Consider the following 16339-nt stretch of genomic DNA (forward strand, 5'->3'; position numbering starts at 1 on the left):
AGATGGTTTGCCTAAGCAAGCAATCAGTCCTAAGGCTGGAGATGTGTGGAGACTTAATAGAACTACTGCTGGTTTGTCTAATGAGTTTTTTGCTACAGACTAATACACAGCTGAGTATTTGAGTGCACTTTACATGTACATACTTGCTAAGATCAATAATTTTATCTATGGGTTTCTTACAGAACTGAGGTTATTTCTGATTTGACCAGCAGGTTTTGAAATTGCAGTATCACAGAAAGCAACTCTGAAGCAGCATCCAAACATTCAGAAAGAGCCTGAAGAAGGCTTTAGGTAGGAGGAGCTTTGTTATTCTTAAGCACTTGTAGACTGAGCAGTTACTGACATTTGCAGCCAGGAAGTATTCAATGGTAATTATTATTTGTATTCTTTGAGAATTTTGTGGGGAGAAACTTGGATGTCATCTAGTCATGAGATAATGCCATCTATGTATTCAAATCCTGTACCAAAGATCTTAAGATAACAGCGTATAAATAGGACATAATAGATAGATTGCATCATGGCTTCACGCTCCCCTTGTTTGTTGCTCATACTGCGTGCATTGGTGTAGATGCACTTGAGATGAGCTAATGAATCCAACACCTTTTTCGTGAGTGTGGGCCCCACTTCCTACCAGACCCTTCCCAGGTGCCTCCATGATTTCTAAATATCTATTCTTTCTCTCAAATGAAGTGGCAGAGGGAGAGCCCTCACCAGTCCAGCATCCTTCAAGCCTTGGCATGCTTCCCTTGAGCTTATTCCAAACAGGCCCAGTTATCGCCCCCTCCCCACTCATATCTAGTTTAAAGCCCTGTCAGTAAGCCCTGCTAACTCCTGCCCCAGAATCCTTTTACCCCTCTGGAACAGCTGCATCCCACCTGTTTCGTTTGTCGCCAGCAGACCAGGTGCCTTATAAACTTCACCATGATCAAAGAACCCAAAATTCCAACAGCAGCACCAGTCTCTGAGCCACGTGTTAATCAGATGTGTTTTCCACCCTCTTTCAGTGTTTTTCCCTTCCACTTGAGGGATTGATGAAAACACCGCCTGAGATCCCGAGCCTTCAACTAGCCACCCCAGTGCCTTGAAGTTCTTTTTGAGTGACTTTAGACTTCTCTCTACCACCTCATCGTTACCTGCCTGGATAACCAACAAAGGGTAGTAATCAGAGGGCTGCACCAGAGCAGTGATCTCTAATACAAGCCCCAGGGAGGCAGCAGACCTCCCTATGGTATGGGTCTGGTTGACATATGGGCCCCTTCGTACCCCTCAGAACAGAGTCACCCACTACAATTACCCTCCTTTCCTTCTTACTTGAAGAAGTCACAAGTCGTGGGGCTGAGGGACAAGCTGTGGATGGCTCACTGGATGGATCCTCATTTCCATCTTCATTCGGCTGGCTGTCTAGTTCCAAAGCCTCATACCTGTTGTATAATGACAACTGGGAAGATGAGGGGGGCTGAGAAAGTTTTCACTTGCCTTTCCAAGGAAGGACCTGACTCCATTCCCCCCCTGTCCCCCACATCCCCTCCTTCTGCCTGGTGAGAGAAGGGGAGGGATCTCTCTGCAGAGCCTCCCTACCCTCGAGCGGACCAACACTCCCACCCAACTTGGTGTCATCTGCAAACTTACCAAGGGTGCACTTAATCCCCTTGTCTAGATCATCAATAAAGATGTTAAACCCGAGTGGCCCCAAAACTGAGCCCTGGGGGACACCACTCATCACCAGCTGCCAACCAGATTTTACTCCGTTCACCACAACTCTTTGGGCCTGGCCAACCAAGCAGTTTTTTACCCAGTGAAGTGTATGCCCATCCAAGCCAAGAGCAGACAGTTTCAACAGCAGAATGCTGTGGGAAACGGTGTCACAGGTCTTCCTAAAGTCAAGGTAGACAACATCCACAGCCTTTCCCTCATCCAATAAGCAGGTCACCCTGTCATAGAAGGAGATCAGGTTTGTCAAGCAGGACCTGTCTTTCATAAATCCATGCTGACTGGGCCTGATCATCTAGTTGTCCCACATGTGTTGTGTGATGGTACTCTGGATGAGCTGCTCCATCAGCTTCCCAGGCACTGTCGTCAAGCTGACAGGCCTGTAATTTCCTGGATCATCCTTCCAACCCTTCTTATATATGGGCGTCACACTGGCCGATCTCCAATCTGTCAGGACCTCCCCAGTCAGCCAGGACTGCTGGTATATGATGGAAAGTGAATTGGCGAGCACCCCAGCCAGCTCCTTCAGAACCCTTGGGTGTATTCCATCCGGTCCCATAGACTTCTGTATGTCTATGTGATGCAGTAGGTCACTGACTATCTCCTCATGGATTGCGGGGGGGTCTTTCTCCCAGTCTCTATCTTCTGGCTGAGGAGGCTGGATCCTTTCAATACTGAGAACAAAGAGAAGTTTTCTTTAAACAAGGGACTACTTTGCCTGTTTTCTACATGTCTAGAGGACTGGGACAAACCTGGTTCTCTGAGTCTTGCTCACTGCCAGCTGTCCATATTGGCCTGGTCAACACCACCTCTTCCCTGTGGAGATAGAGGCTAAGGCTTCCTTTTCAGCTACTGAAATGTCTACTCATGTTTCGGTATGTGTTACAACACAACAGTAGAGCAGAACCCTCTCAACTCTTTTTTTGGAGTCTGTCAGCCAGCTGAAGGCCTAGTCCATTGCCATGACTAGTTATTATGACACTCATTCTGCAGTCTTAACCATAGCTTCAGCTTTGAATAATTCAAGACTTCTCTGTAAGCCTAAACCCAAGAGCCTATGCTAAAACCTTTGCCTTCTGAAAAACTACATTAACATTTTACCCTTTCATTCTCCAGCTCAAATGAACTGGAGTGAAAAACAGTAGATGACAACTTTGTTTCAAAGTGTCCCTTAGACTGGTCAGAGACTCCTCCAACATCTGTTACATAGTAGAGCTGCTTTAAAAGAAGCAAAAGACGGAATCATCAAGAAAAATCAGAGGTATCATTCTGCTTTGCAGATGTCAAATCAGACCTGTTTTCTGAAGAAAAAAGCTTTTTAAAAAACCCAAACATTTAAAAGATATTTTCATTGGAACATTTTTTGGAAACTTGATTCATTCCAAACTTGGCTTTTGCTGGAAAGTGTGTTAAACTGAAAATTAATACTTGCAGAAACTATTTTAAAATTAAATTTAAAAGGTCACCCAAATTGCCTATTTTTTATAAAATAGATTAAAATATCATTAATTTTTTGTATGTGTGGAAAAAAAGCATTGGCTCTCAGAAGTCCAATTTAATGAGGAAAGTAGTTAATAAATAATATAAGTAATACCTTTATTTTTTTAACTATGTTTTACCTTTCTTGTATTGAAAGGCAAAAAATACACCTAAGAAATGCAATAGGAAATAGAGACTTCACCTGAGACTTGTAAAATTCATTGTGTGCTTTTTCAGAGCTGTTTAAGCAGAGCAGAGGCAAGGCAAGGTGCTGTAGAAGTGTCTCTGCTCAATTCACACTTCAATGAATTGCCTGTTGTAAGTTCACAAAGAAATTCATCATGGAAAGTGTCCGGGAGGCTGTTTCCTCAACCAGTGTAATGTAAAATGATACTTAAGGAATTTTAGTATCAGAGTACTCATGCATGACTGTGGTTTATTGACAAATTTCTCCAACAGGATTTTTAGAACGCCTGCAAATGTATCTTCAGTGTTAATCCAGGTAACTCAAAGCTTGTGTGTTTCTCTACTATATAGGATTATATCAGAGGGAAGAGATCTTATGAAGATTTTGTAGGCAAAATAAGTAAGCCCTTGTGGGCAAAATCAAAGCTCTATGTAGTCTACTTCTCTAGCAGTGACCAATAGACAGCAGATGTGAAAGGTCTTAATGAAGGAAATCTACATGTTTATTATTATTCAAAACCGGTAAATCCAGTGGACAGAATTCAAAGTTTTGGAACTTTTTCACCATTGTTCTAATAAAGATTTTCCAAGCTAATTTTATGCTTACTACTATGGTATTAAAACATCGGTTTTGCAACACTGTGTTAACCCTTGGAAGTTGCTTAGATTTGTTTTCTCTGGAGTTTATACCTAAATGTGGGAATTAAGAATTGGTGGTTAGCAAAATGTAAACTGACCTTGAGGTTAGAAGAACGATTGTGGATAACTGAGGTAGCATTATGTAACACCGTGTTGTGTGAAAAACAGCAGTAAAAAACACCACCTGCAGAGTGCGGTGAGCATGTAAACAATAAACAGGCAAAACCTGAAGGTCAGTAGGATGTAAAAGTAAAAACAAACCTATGTAAACAGGTGGTAATAAACTGGGAGCTTGCACACAGTGCGGCGGCATTTGCTCTTGGCAATGCTCCCCCTTCAACAAACTGGTGTGAGTTTGTCATTCTTCTGCACGTCGCCCTGATCCTGGCTGGACCGAGACTGACACCTAAATAAAATATTTATTGCTCGGAACAATACTATGTAACAAATATCATCTTAGGGTGTTAGAAATCCTTAAAAATGAAAGCAGTAATTTGCTAAAAGCCATATCTAATGGATTCAGGAAAGCTTAATTATATTCCTCTTATGTTTACATTTCTGATAAGTGTGGAAGAGATTTTGAAAAGTTTAGAAACATTAATATTTCCTTGTATTTTGTGAGATGATCTGTAGTGTTCACTTTCTGAGTAAAAAACCTTATACTCTTTTGGGGAAAGACGTAGAAACAGAGCAGTGCAAGGCAGTCTGGTCTGTATCTGTTTTATAGATGAAAGGAATGGGTTTTTTTCCAGCACTGCAAACTTTATACATTTTGGAGGGACAAAAATCCCTAAAAATTAGGAAAACTAGAGCATGATTTAGTTTTTTGTGAAATTTAAAGGGAGTTTTATCAAGTAATATATCATTTTTTATGGAAATTTTTGAGGTAAAGTGTTATGTAGTTTTCAGAGTTCTGCTTGGATTTCCTTCAGGGGTATTTAAAGGCCAGCATAAATATATCAGCAGCAGCATGTTAATACTACAGCATCTGAAAGGCATTCATTTACTATCAGTTCAGTGGAACCATATTGGGTAGAAATCTGTTTAACTTTGTCACTGAACACCTGGGATTACCCAAAGGAATCTGTCCCAAATTGTCTCATGTTGCTTTTCTAGTTTTCCCCCTAAAAATGAGGAGAAGGAACGAAGTGAAACTGTCCCTTGCTATACCTGGCTAATTCATCCAGCTATTGGATTCTACTGAAAATGAAAACATAAAATTAGGGACCATTTCATCATACTTCATCAATATGGCCATAGAAGCACCTTATTAAATGCCTTAATTACTACAGATGTACTTCATGAGATGCAAAACCTGCACAGTCAGAATTATCAGTGTGGTGATAAGTATTCCTTCAAACTAGCCAAAATTATTTAACTGAAGGGGCTTATTGTTGATTCATTTTAAATAATTGTATTTAAGACTTTAGGTGGATGAGCAACAATATCACAGAGATAGGTGAATCCTGAAGCGAGGAGATAGGCTCTCCTACCCGTAGAATACCAGAGCAGGTAAAATCAGCTGAAGGGCAGCAGGGCATTGACAAAAAATATATACTGCTGAGCCACGAATCACTCCCAATTTTCTTCAGAAGTGCTCTGGAGGGATGCTGCTCTAGTTTGTAAGAAAAACTAAGGACAGCTTCAAAATTTTAGTCAGTCATTTTAGTCCCATTACAGTCAATTGTTAAAGCTGTAAAAACAAGAAGAATATTTTATGGTTTTGACTGAGGAGGGATAAACAGGTCTGGACAGAATAAAACAGGTTGTTTCCCCTTTTCTGCTTCTCCTTCTCCCCAGTCGTATGTTTTCTTCCTGTCTTTACACCTGATTTTGTTAGAGCTCCAGAACCAGATACATCTTCTACATAATTTTCCTTTCTGTAAAGAAATTGAAATTCCAAATTGCCTTTTTTCTCCCTGTGTGGTGGTTTAGCCCCTGCCGGGGTCTGAGACCACGCGGCCGCTGCCCCTCCCCCACAAAGGGAGTGAAATACAAAGCCCCAAGACTGAAATAAGGAAAGGTTTAATACAACAATGCAATAGCAACACAACCAACAACAACAATAACAATAACAGTAATAGTGATAGCAGTGAACAGAGCAAAATAGCTACCAAATACAGCAGTTTGAAGCACGATGTACAAAACCACGAGTGCACCGCGCTCCGCGCCAGGAAAATGTGACCTGCCAGGATGTGACGTCCGCATGGTATATGAATAACCCGGCTAGAGCTCCCCCCCCACTGCTGGGGAAACTTAACCCTATCCTGGTTAAACCAGGACATAATCCACCCCTTTATTCTATACCATGTGCGTCACATCCAGCTGCCACTTAGCAATTAGCATTGACAAAGAAAAATTAACAAAAGCACAGTATAACTCACTGTGTGTTTTCACCCACAATCAAGTCCCCCTGTGGCACGCATCGGACCTCTCCATCCTTCTGCATCACCCACCAGGTGCACCCAGGTCCTTGAGCAAAAACAATCCCGTGGATGGGTTTGCCTTTGCCCGGCGCAGGACTAACCCAGACCATATTTCCCAGCACATCCCTCATGCGCACCACAGGGACTTTATCCCCGTCCACAACACGTGGAAGTTTTGACTGAGCCGGGCCAGCTCGATTGGCAGATCCTCTTGTGTTGACTAACCAAGTGGCATTTGTCACATGTGTGTCCCAGTGTTTGAAGGTTCCACCCCCCATTGCTCTCAATGTAGTTTTTAACAGTCCATTGTAGCGCTCGATCTTCCCAGAGGCTGGTGCGTGGTAGGGGATGTGGTAGACCCACTCGATGCCATGTTCTTCTGCCCAGGCATCTATGAGGTTATTTCGGAAGTGAGTCCCGTTGTCCGACTCAATCCTCTCTGGGGTGCCGTGTTGCCACAGGACTCGCTCTTCAAGGCCCAGGATGGTATTTCGGGCGGTGGCGTGGGACACTGGATAAGTTTCGAGCCACCCAGTGGTTGCTTCCACCATTGTGAGCACGTGGCGCTTGCCTCGGCGGGTCTGTGGCAGTGTGATGTAGTCGATCTGCCAGGCCTCTCCATATTTATATTTCATCCATCGATCTTCATTCCGCTGGGGCTTCACCCGTTTGGCTTGTTTGATTGCAGCACACGTCTCACATCCATGGATGATCTCTGCGATGGTGTCAATGGTGAGGTCCACCCCTCGATCTCGAGCCCACTTATATGTTGCATCTCTGCCTTGGTGGCCCGAGGTCTCATGGGCCCACCAGGCTATGAACAGTTCACCTTTACGCTGCCAATCCAAGTCCACCTGAGCCACCTTGATCTTAGCAGCTTGGTCCGCCTGCTGGTTATGCTGATGTTCATCAGTGGCTTGACTCTTGGGTATATGGGCGTCCACATGGTGCACCTTCACAACGAGGTTCTCCACCCGGGCTGCAATGTCCTGCCATACTTCAGCGGCCCAGATGGGTCTGCCCTTGCATTGCCAGTTGTTCTGTTTCCATTGCTGCAACCACATCCACAGGGCACTTGCCATCACCCATGAGTCAGTGTAGATATAGAGCCTCAGCCACTTCTCTCGCTCAGCAATCTCCAAAGCCAATTGGATGGCTTTCTCCTCTGTAAACTGGCTTGATTCACCTTGTCCCTCAACAGCTTCAGTGGTTTCGCGTGTGGGATGCCACACTGCAACCTTCCATCGTCGGTGTTTTCCCACAATGCGGCAAGACCCATCAGTGAACAGGGCATATCGTTTTTCTTCCTCTGGCAGCTCGTTATATGGTGGGGCCTCCTCAGCATGTTTCACCTCTTGTTCTGGTGACATCCCAGCATCTTTGCTCTCTGGCCAGTTCATGATCATTTCCACTAATCCTGGGGGGTCGCGGTTCCCTATTCGAGCCCGTTGTGTTATCAACGCAACCCATTTACTCCACGTGGCATCTGCTGCATGATGTGTGGAGGGAGTCTTTCCTTTGAACATCCATCCCAGCACCGGCAGTCGAGGTGCCAGGAGGAGCTGTGTCTCAGTGCCGACCACTTCTGAGGCAGCTCGAATTCCTTCATACGCTGCCAGTATCTCCTTCTCAGTCAGGGTATAGTTAGCTTCAGAGCCTTTGTATCCCTGGCTCCAAAAGCCTAGAGGTCGGCCTCGGGATTCCCCATCTGCTCTCTGCCAAAGGCTCCAGGAAGGGCCATTCTCCCCAGCTGCGGTGTAGAGCACGTTCTTAATCTCCTGCCCTGTCCGGACTGGCCCGAGGGCCACTGCCTGGGTAATCTCCTGCTTAATTTGTTCAAAGGCTTGTTGTTGCTCAGGGCCCCATTTAAAATCGTTCTTCTTGCGGGTTACGTGGTAGAGAGGGCTCACAATCAGGCTGTAGTTTGGGATGTGCATCCTCCAGAACCCCACAGCGCCCAGGAAAGACTGAGTCTCTTTTTTGGTGGTTGGTGGGGCCATGGCTGTTATCTTGTTTATCACCTCCATTGGGATGTGGCGACGCCCATCTTGCCATTTTATTCCTAGGAACTGAATCTCCCTTCCAGGCCCCTTAACATTCTGTCGCTTGATGGCAAAAACAGCCTTCAGAAGGATTTCAATTACCTTCTTTCCTTTCTCAAAGACTTCCTCAGCTGTGTCCCCCCATACAATGATATCATCAATGAACTGCAGGTGTTCTGGAGCCCCACCTTTCTCCAGTGCAGTATGGACCAGTCTATGGCAAATGGTGGAGCTGTGTTTCCACCCCTGGGGCAATCGATTCCAGGTGTACTGGATACCCCCCCAAGTGAACGCAAACTGTGGCCTGCACTCTGGTGCTATTGGGATGGAGAAGAACGCGTTAGCGATGTCAATCGTGGCGTACCACTTGGCTGCCTTCGACTCCAGCTCATACTGGAGCTCTAGCATGTCCGGCACTGCAGCACTCATCGCTGGCGTAACTTCATTCAGGCCACGGTAGTCCACAGTCAGTCTCCATTCGCCATTAGGTTTTCTCACTGGCCATATAGGGCTGTTGAAACGTGAGTGAGTCTTGCTGATCACCTCCTGGCTTTCTAGTTGACGGATCAGCTGATGGATGGGGACCAGGGAATCTCGGTTAGTACGGTACTGCCGCCGGTGCACCGTCTTGGTAGCAATTGGCACTCGCTGCTCTTCAACCTTAAGCAACCCCACCACCGAGGGGTCCTCTGAGAGGCCGGGTAAGGTGGACAATTGCTCAACCTCCTCCAGGGCAGCTATACCAAAGGCCCACCGGTACCCTTTTGGGTCTTTAAAGTACCCTCTCCTGAGGTAATCTATACCTAGGATGCACGGGGCATCTGGGCCAGTCACAATGGGGTGCTTATGCCAGTCCTTCCCAGTTAAGCTTACTTCAGCCTCTAATAGGGTCAGCTGTTGGGACCCCCCTGTCACTCCAGAGATGCAGATGGATTCAACCCCACTGTGGCTCGATGGCATCAGGGTGCACTGTGTGCCAGTGTCTACCAAGGCCTTATATTCTTGTGGGTCTGATGTGCCAGGCCATCGGATCCACACCTTCCAGTAAATCCGATTATCCCTTTCCTCCACCTGGCTGGAGGCAGGGCCCCTCTAATCCTGCTCACCATCACTCACTTGATCTAAGAGTGACTCCTGCAGGAATGATTTCCTGGTCCCCTCAAGAGGGTCAAGCATACTGTTGGCCATTCTATTCTGTCTGGGGGATTTCTGGCTAGACAGTGGAGCTGCATCTCTCTTGGAAGACTCCCCTTTCATGGTGATCTTCCCTTTCAGTTGCTGTACTCGTGCAGCTAGGGCGGAAGTGGGCTGTCCATGCCACCTTCTCATGTTCTCCCCATTGTCGCGGAGGAAGAACCACAGGGTGCCCCGTGGTGTGTACCTTCTACTGCCCTTCTCTTGGGTGGGGAAACGCCTGCTTCTAATAGCTGAGATATCGGCCCGTGCAGGCGGAACATAGGACATGTCCTGTTCCATTTTCTGGAGCCTCTGAGACAGTTCCTCTACGGCTGAAACCAAAGCATGTTGGGAGGAAGGGAGACTTCCCTCATAGTGCCGGAGCTGCATAGTCACTTCATCCACTGTCTGAGTCTGGGTGTCTTGCCACCAGGATGCTGCTGCTAATGCTTTGGAATGTCCCTCTGGTCCACTTTGCAGGAACTTCCGCCACATCAGCTGTGTACAAGGGACCTGATCTGGATCCAATGGTGACTGCTCATCATTCAGATCACCATAGATCATGTCAAACACAGCCATTTCCCTGAGGTTTTGGATGCCTTTCTCCATGTCGGTCCATTTGCCTAACCGACATAGAGCATCATCCTTGTAGGGGTACCTCTCCCTCACAGCGAGCAGGAGTCGCCTCCAAAGGCTGAGGGTTTGAGCCTGTTTCCCTATTGCCTTGTCAATACCAACCTGCTTGGCTAAATGTCCCACCTGCTTGGCCTCTCTCCCCTCCAATTCCAAACCAGCAGCTCCAGTATCCCAGCACCGGAGCAGCCAGGTGCAAATTTGCTCGCCTGGACTGCGGCTGTAATCCTTCCACATATCTCGCAACTCACTGAGGGATAGAGATCGGATGATTACCTCCGGCTCTTCCTCCTGCTCTTGTGATGGGCCTGGTTCATTATCACCCTGTACATTGCAAGGGGATTTTTTGGTATATTTGGTTTTCCGTATCGGTGCAACTGATACTGGTACTGCTTGTCCCTCTGGCTCAGCTGCTGTGCTGGTGGAGGCGACCGGTACTGGCACTGTCTGTCCCCCTGGCCCAGCTGCTGTACCAGCAGGCTCACTTTCAGACCCTGCAGCTCTTTCGCCCCCTTGGGGGCAGTGAACAGTGTTAAAGATGACACGGTAAGCATGGGCAAGCCCCCAGCACATCGCAAGGATTTGTGTCTCCCGGGATTTGTCAGATTGGCAGCACACCTTTTCCAAACACTCCACCAGTTTATCAGGACTCTGCACTTGTTCGACAGTGAGATCCCAAAGAATTGGGGGTGACCACTGACTCAGGCACTTGCCCATCTTCTCCCACACACCTTGCCATTTATAACTATCTGCCCCCGGGGCAGGTTTCCGGGTGGTGCTATTGTTGGAGAAGTACCGCATGGCCCAAAACAAGCTCTGGCAGGCATTTAGAAAGCATTGTGCCACGAACACAGTGGCCAGGATGCTCCAGGGATAGCTGAAACTCTCAAAACCCGAGAGAATCTCTTCCCCTGGCTCACCCATAGAGGGGGTGAGACCCCAAACAAAAGACCAGGCAGCAAACAGGTACCGGTGCACCCCCACAAGCAGCGAAAAGAGCCCATTATAAGCAGACAGTAACCAGTAGAGCAAAATACAGCCCTTGACACATTTTCCACCGACAATAAATGCCACTACTAGGAGCACAGAGTGGATATGAGGATTAATCCAGCCCCACCACGCAAGCAAATTGCCCAGCATTGCAAACATTTCTTATCAAACAATACAAGTAAAACAGAAAAATTACACCTAACAGATTGCTCTAACACACTTCTCCTTTTGTCCTTATTTCAGTCTTCTCCAGCCCCACGTTGGGCGCCAAAGTTGTGATGGTTTAGCCCCTGCTGGGGTCTGAGACCACGCGGCCGCTGCCCCTCCCCCACAAAGGGAGTGAAATACAAAGCCCCAAGACTGAAATAAGGAAAGGTTTAATACAACAATGCAATAGCAACACAACCAACAACAACAATAACAATAACAGTAATAGTGATAGCAATGAACAGAGCAAAATAGCTACCAAATACAGCAGTTTGAAGCACGATGTACAAAACCACGAGTGCACCGCGCTCGCGCCAGGAAAAAATGTGACCTGCCAGGATGTGACGTCCGCATGGTATCTGAATAACCCGGCTAGAGCTCCCCCCCACTGCTGGGGAAACTTAACCCTAGCCTGGTTAAACCAGGACACTCCCATAAATGTATGTCTTCTTTACAATAATGGTATTCTTTTCTGGGTGGAAAATACTTCAAAGCATTTCACAGGCCCTGCATTATCATTTTTCTGGGGTCTTTTGCTCTCTTTGACATCTTGCATTATCCATTCCATTATCCATTGCTGGGATAACACTTTTCTCCTTTTTCTCCTCCTTTGTGGTACAGATGAGAGTGTTATTTCCACTGCATGCCAGTGCTGAGATATTTCAGAGCATATTTGAGCCATAGCAAACACCAAGTTAGAAAAGCCTAGCACAATTCACTGACTCATCTAGTAAAATTGAATAAATCAGGCTAGAAACAGCCTGGCTAGATTGAAAAGAAGCAACTCTGAGCAGGTAGCATGAAGATCACAGACAAGAGGAAAAACATACCAGATAAACCAGCTCAACTATATCAGGAGAAGAATGATTTAAGAATGACCAGTAGGATCTGCATGGGGGGACTAGCTGACCAAGCCTCTAGAGTGCTGAATGCTTACTGAAAAGCAAACATTAAAGTATTTCTGGTTAATCCCACAACTCCTTTCCTCTTTCCCAGTAATTAACAGCTCACTAAGTGATTTGGCATTATTTGCTATCACTGTAGGAAGACTGGTAAGCATCCAAAGGCATCAACAACCCAAATGTTCATTACATAAGTGTTTAAGGAGAAAGAAATCAGAGTTTATGAACTGCCAGAGTCCTTTCAGAGCAATCAGATGGTATACAAAATGTTGGTAAAATTAATAACTGCCACACTAACTGTGATTGACAAAAACAGACACTCAAACAATTTGCTGTAGAAAGAAACAGAGGGAGGGGTATTTAAAATTACTCAGGTTTGCAGTATTAAAATATGTTTATAACTATAAATAGTTATGAATATTATATGATTATATATAATGAAATTCTAAATAGCACATCACAAATCAACCACTTCCATTCTTAATTGCATTCTCTTATTCTTGCCTAAGGTTAACAAAGGATGCTGATGACCCAAGCACTAGCATTGGAGCCCATCTTTGCATACTAGAATCAAATACTGGAAAGACAATGATGGAATTTCAGGATGACAGTGCAGCTTCTGCTTCATTCACATTTGAATGAAACAACTTACTTTCATGACTAATATCTTACATAATTCATGGCATTTGAGTCATGGTGAGGATGTTGTGATGAGAGAAAGAATGAGAGAAAACTGGACTAAGATCACATTTGAATAAATAAAGGCTAACTTTTAAACTCCACTGCAACAAGTAAAATGGCAACATCATGTGACTGCTATATTAGAAAACAGCAGTGTTCCTTCCTGACTAATTATATGTACTCAGATATCATCAATGCTGTACTTAAAATAAGTATTTGATTAAATGGCCTGTTTGATTCCAGTTACTAATGAAAAATATCAAGCTAAATCTAAATTATTGGAGAAAATACTGTGGACACTAACTACCATAGAGGGACAGAGCACCTAGCTTCCTGCTGTGGTGTTCCAAAGAAAACTCTAATAAAATGACTAAACATGGGTGAATTAATTGCCATGCAGTGTCTAATGTAATAAGTTTAAGGACAAATATTCTTGCAATGGTGGTCATCTCAGAAGGATGGTAACCACCCCTGGTCCTCTGTCAGAGGTTTTTTTTTTCAAGGTTTTACTCTGACTGAAGGAAGTTTGATACAAACCTTCAGGTAATTGATATACTGAGGCAATAATGTAATTTCCCAGTAGCTGTTTGTTTACAGTTTTCTAAATAACCAAGTCATATTTAAAACCTTTACTCACATTTTGTTCATATAGATGCCAAAGTAGATCCACTTATTTCTTCATTTGCTTTTCTTCTATTTGATGAACTGTGAATTGGTCTGATGTCAAACTCAAAATCTCAAGATGCCTGCAATATATTGTAGTGTTTTGGTTTTGTTAATGAACACAAGTTAACTGGAAGTAGGTGCTATGGTATGGGGACCATTCTACTTCACTTTACTGGAACAAGCATGACATGGCTACACATAAATATCAAATGACTGCAAAGGGAGATCAAATTCAGGAATATAATCTGAGTATTCATAGAGCACCCTCATTTTGAACTGTGTGTTTCCAGAAGCCCATGTATTTGCCTGAGTTGCAAGTAACACCTCACAGTGGCATGTCTAACACAGTGTGAAAAGTGGCCTCATGGGAAAAGTTGCCATATTTACTCAATAATATAAGCAATGATACTTCACTGGAGATGGCAAACTTTCAGGACAGTTGCGGTGGCCTAAGTTTTTGAAGTCCTAATCACCCTCTCCTGAGCCCAAGATACACTTCATCCAGGGAAGGAAACCAATAGAAATTTGAGAAATGACCAAAGATTCATCAAAAAATTAGGCCTTTAACACTCTTGAAATACAAAAATATTTAACAGAGTAAGATGCTTTACCCTACGAGCAGAGGGTTTTGTGAAAGAAAATACGTTTGTAAATCCAGATCCTAAAATATCCTAATTCAATTTTAAAGACCCTTTTTTCCCACTTTGACGAGTAAGCCAAGCAATTGGCACACAATCCCTGTACAGTGCTACTAACAGAAATGGATGTTAAGCCTTCCTAAGGGAAAAGATTGATATATACTGTAGACATGTTAAAATCCAATGGTAAGTAAGAACTAATACAACAGGTTTACACATACAAGAAAATCAGAACAGGGACTGAACGAGCCTGCAGTATTTTCCATTAATTACTGAGTTTCCAAGAAAATTTACACCTGTTTCTAGGTCCAGGAAATAGTCTGAACTAGCACAGGTATATTCTATTTTAGAAGGTGTATGTCGCTCTCCCATTCTTCCCTTTACCATCCATCCCAATTATCCATTATTATCCATCCTAAGCCTCTACAGGATTTTGGTTTCATTCAGGCAGGATGATTTTAGAAACATTTGTGGTTTGGATCAAGATGTTTTAGAGGTCTTGAATGTTGCAGGATGAGAAACCCATTTCCATTCCAGTTTTACTCAGAAGTATTCCAGATGTAATTACAACCCAGTAAAGGATCTAGTTCAGAGTCCTTAGATGCAGCAAATTGTCTGAGAGTTGTCTAATAGTACCTGCTGACCCATTAAAATGCATCAACTACAGTTCAGTTGAAACAACTGATCATTTTGTGTATCTACTGTCAAATATCCATTGTGTTTCACAAAAAGTTCAAAATGATTAGAGGTGGTATTTAGCAGCAACATTTGCATTTACATAAAAATTACTACATTGGTAATTGCAATAATTTGGTTTAAGGACACTAGATATCTGTCCATAAACTAAAATCCTATTAAAGAGCTGTTCTGTTACACAGTAGCAGTCATTCATGTTTTTATCCATTTCCATAGAATCATAGTACAGCAGAAGTTGGGAAGGATCTCAAAAGCTCATCTAGTCCAACCTTTCATGGGAAAGGGAGCCTAAATGAGATTATATAGCACCCTCTCCAATCATTTCTTGAAAACCTCCAATGATGGGGATTCTACCATGTCCCTGAAGAGGTTGTTCTAGGAGTTTTCAGGGCTGTATAGTGGGGAAGCTTTAGCCAAGCCAGGAGGCAGACAGGTACCTCATTGCAGCAATATCAACTATAGCCTGCTGCTGCACCATGGTAACCAAGCAGCCAGAGGACTTCTATGGCAGCAGCAGCTGGAGAGCACATCCAGAATGGGACATGGGACCTGCCAGTGCCTAGTGTGCAGTTGGGTGGGTGGGCAGAGTCCAGGTGCCCCAATTCCAGCACTGGCTCCCAGAGTGGCTCCGTCTCTGCCTGGGTCCCAGTTCACAGGCTCTCAGTAGCTCCTGGAGCCTTGCAGAGGACAGGTGTGTGCCCATGAGGAGGTGCCTCCCCGTGCTTGGATACCTGAGTCCTGTGCATCATTAGTGTGCTCCACTTGTTTTTCCCCCTCTTTCAGGTCTTGTTGAGTGTTCCCTTGACTCAGACAACTCTGTCAGCTCCTATCTGCAGAATGAAAACTGCTCCTATATCAAGACATTAATGCTAGCAGTTTTGCAGACAGATGGAAGCAAGAAAACAATTTCTGAGCCTCTTTCTGACACCAGGAGGAGAGAGACAAAAACAGCCAAGGTGGGGTAGAGGCATAGCCTACTTCCTCTTTGAAAGTAGATGAGCTCTTGTTTGAAGCTGCTGAGGCCTTCGACCTGAATGGAAGAATCCCCCACCTCCAGCCTCACACCTGACTGGTTTAAAATAATACACTGGACAGTTTGGTTTTATCATCTAAATCAGTGAGATTGGCAAGCTGTAGCTTATCAGTTCAGAGGAATGGCCTGACCATGGAACTGCACCACTGTCACAGAATGAAGCAAGTATAATACAGTTTAATGTTTCTTTCCTTAGGTCTGGTATTTTCCTGTTGCTTATCAACTACCACAAGGT

General features: G+C 44.6%; 1 protein-coding gene across 1 annotated transcript in view; it reads left to right on the forward strand.

Annotated features, from left to right (window-relative positions):
- LIX1 (limb and CNS expressed 1) overlaps nucleotides 1–13032 on the forward strand; it is a 39756-nt gene extending 26724 nt beyond the window's left edge. Inside the window, 3 exon segments of the mRNA XM_074856921.1 lie at nucleotides 3427–3499; nucleotides 3502–3571; nucleotides 12900–13032. Coding sequence (XP_074713022.1) covers nucleotides 3427–3499; nucleotides 3502–3571; nucleotides 12900–13032 — 276 coding nt within the window.
- Nucleotides 13033–16339: the final 3307 nt, after the last annotated feature.

Source organism: Strix uralensis, chromosome Z (genome assembly GCF_047716275.1).
Source record: "Strix uralensis isolate ZFMK-TIS-50842 chromosome Z, bStrUra1, whole genome shotgun sequence".
NCBI classification, from domain to species: Eukaryota; Metazoa; Chordata; class Aves; order Strigiformes; family Strigidae; genus Strix; species Strix uralensis.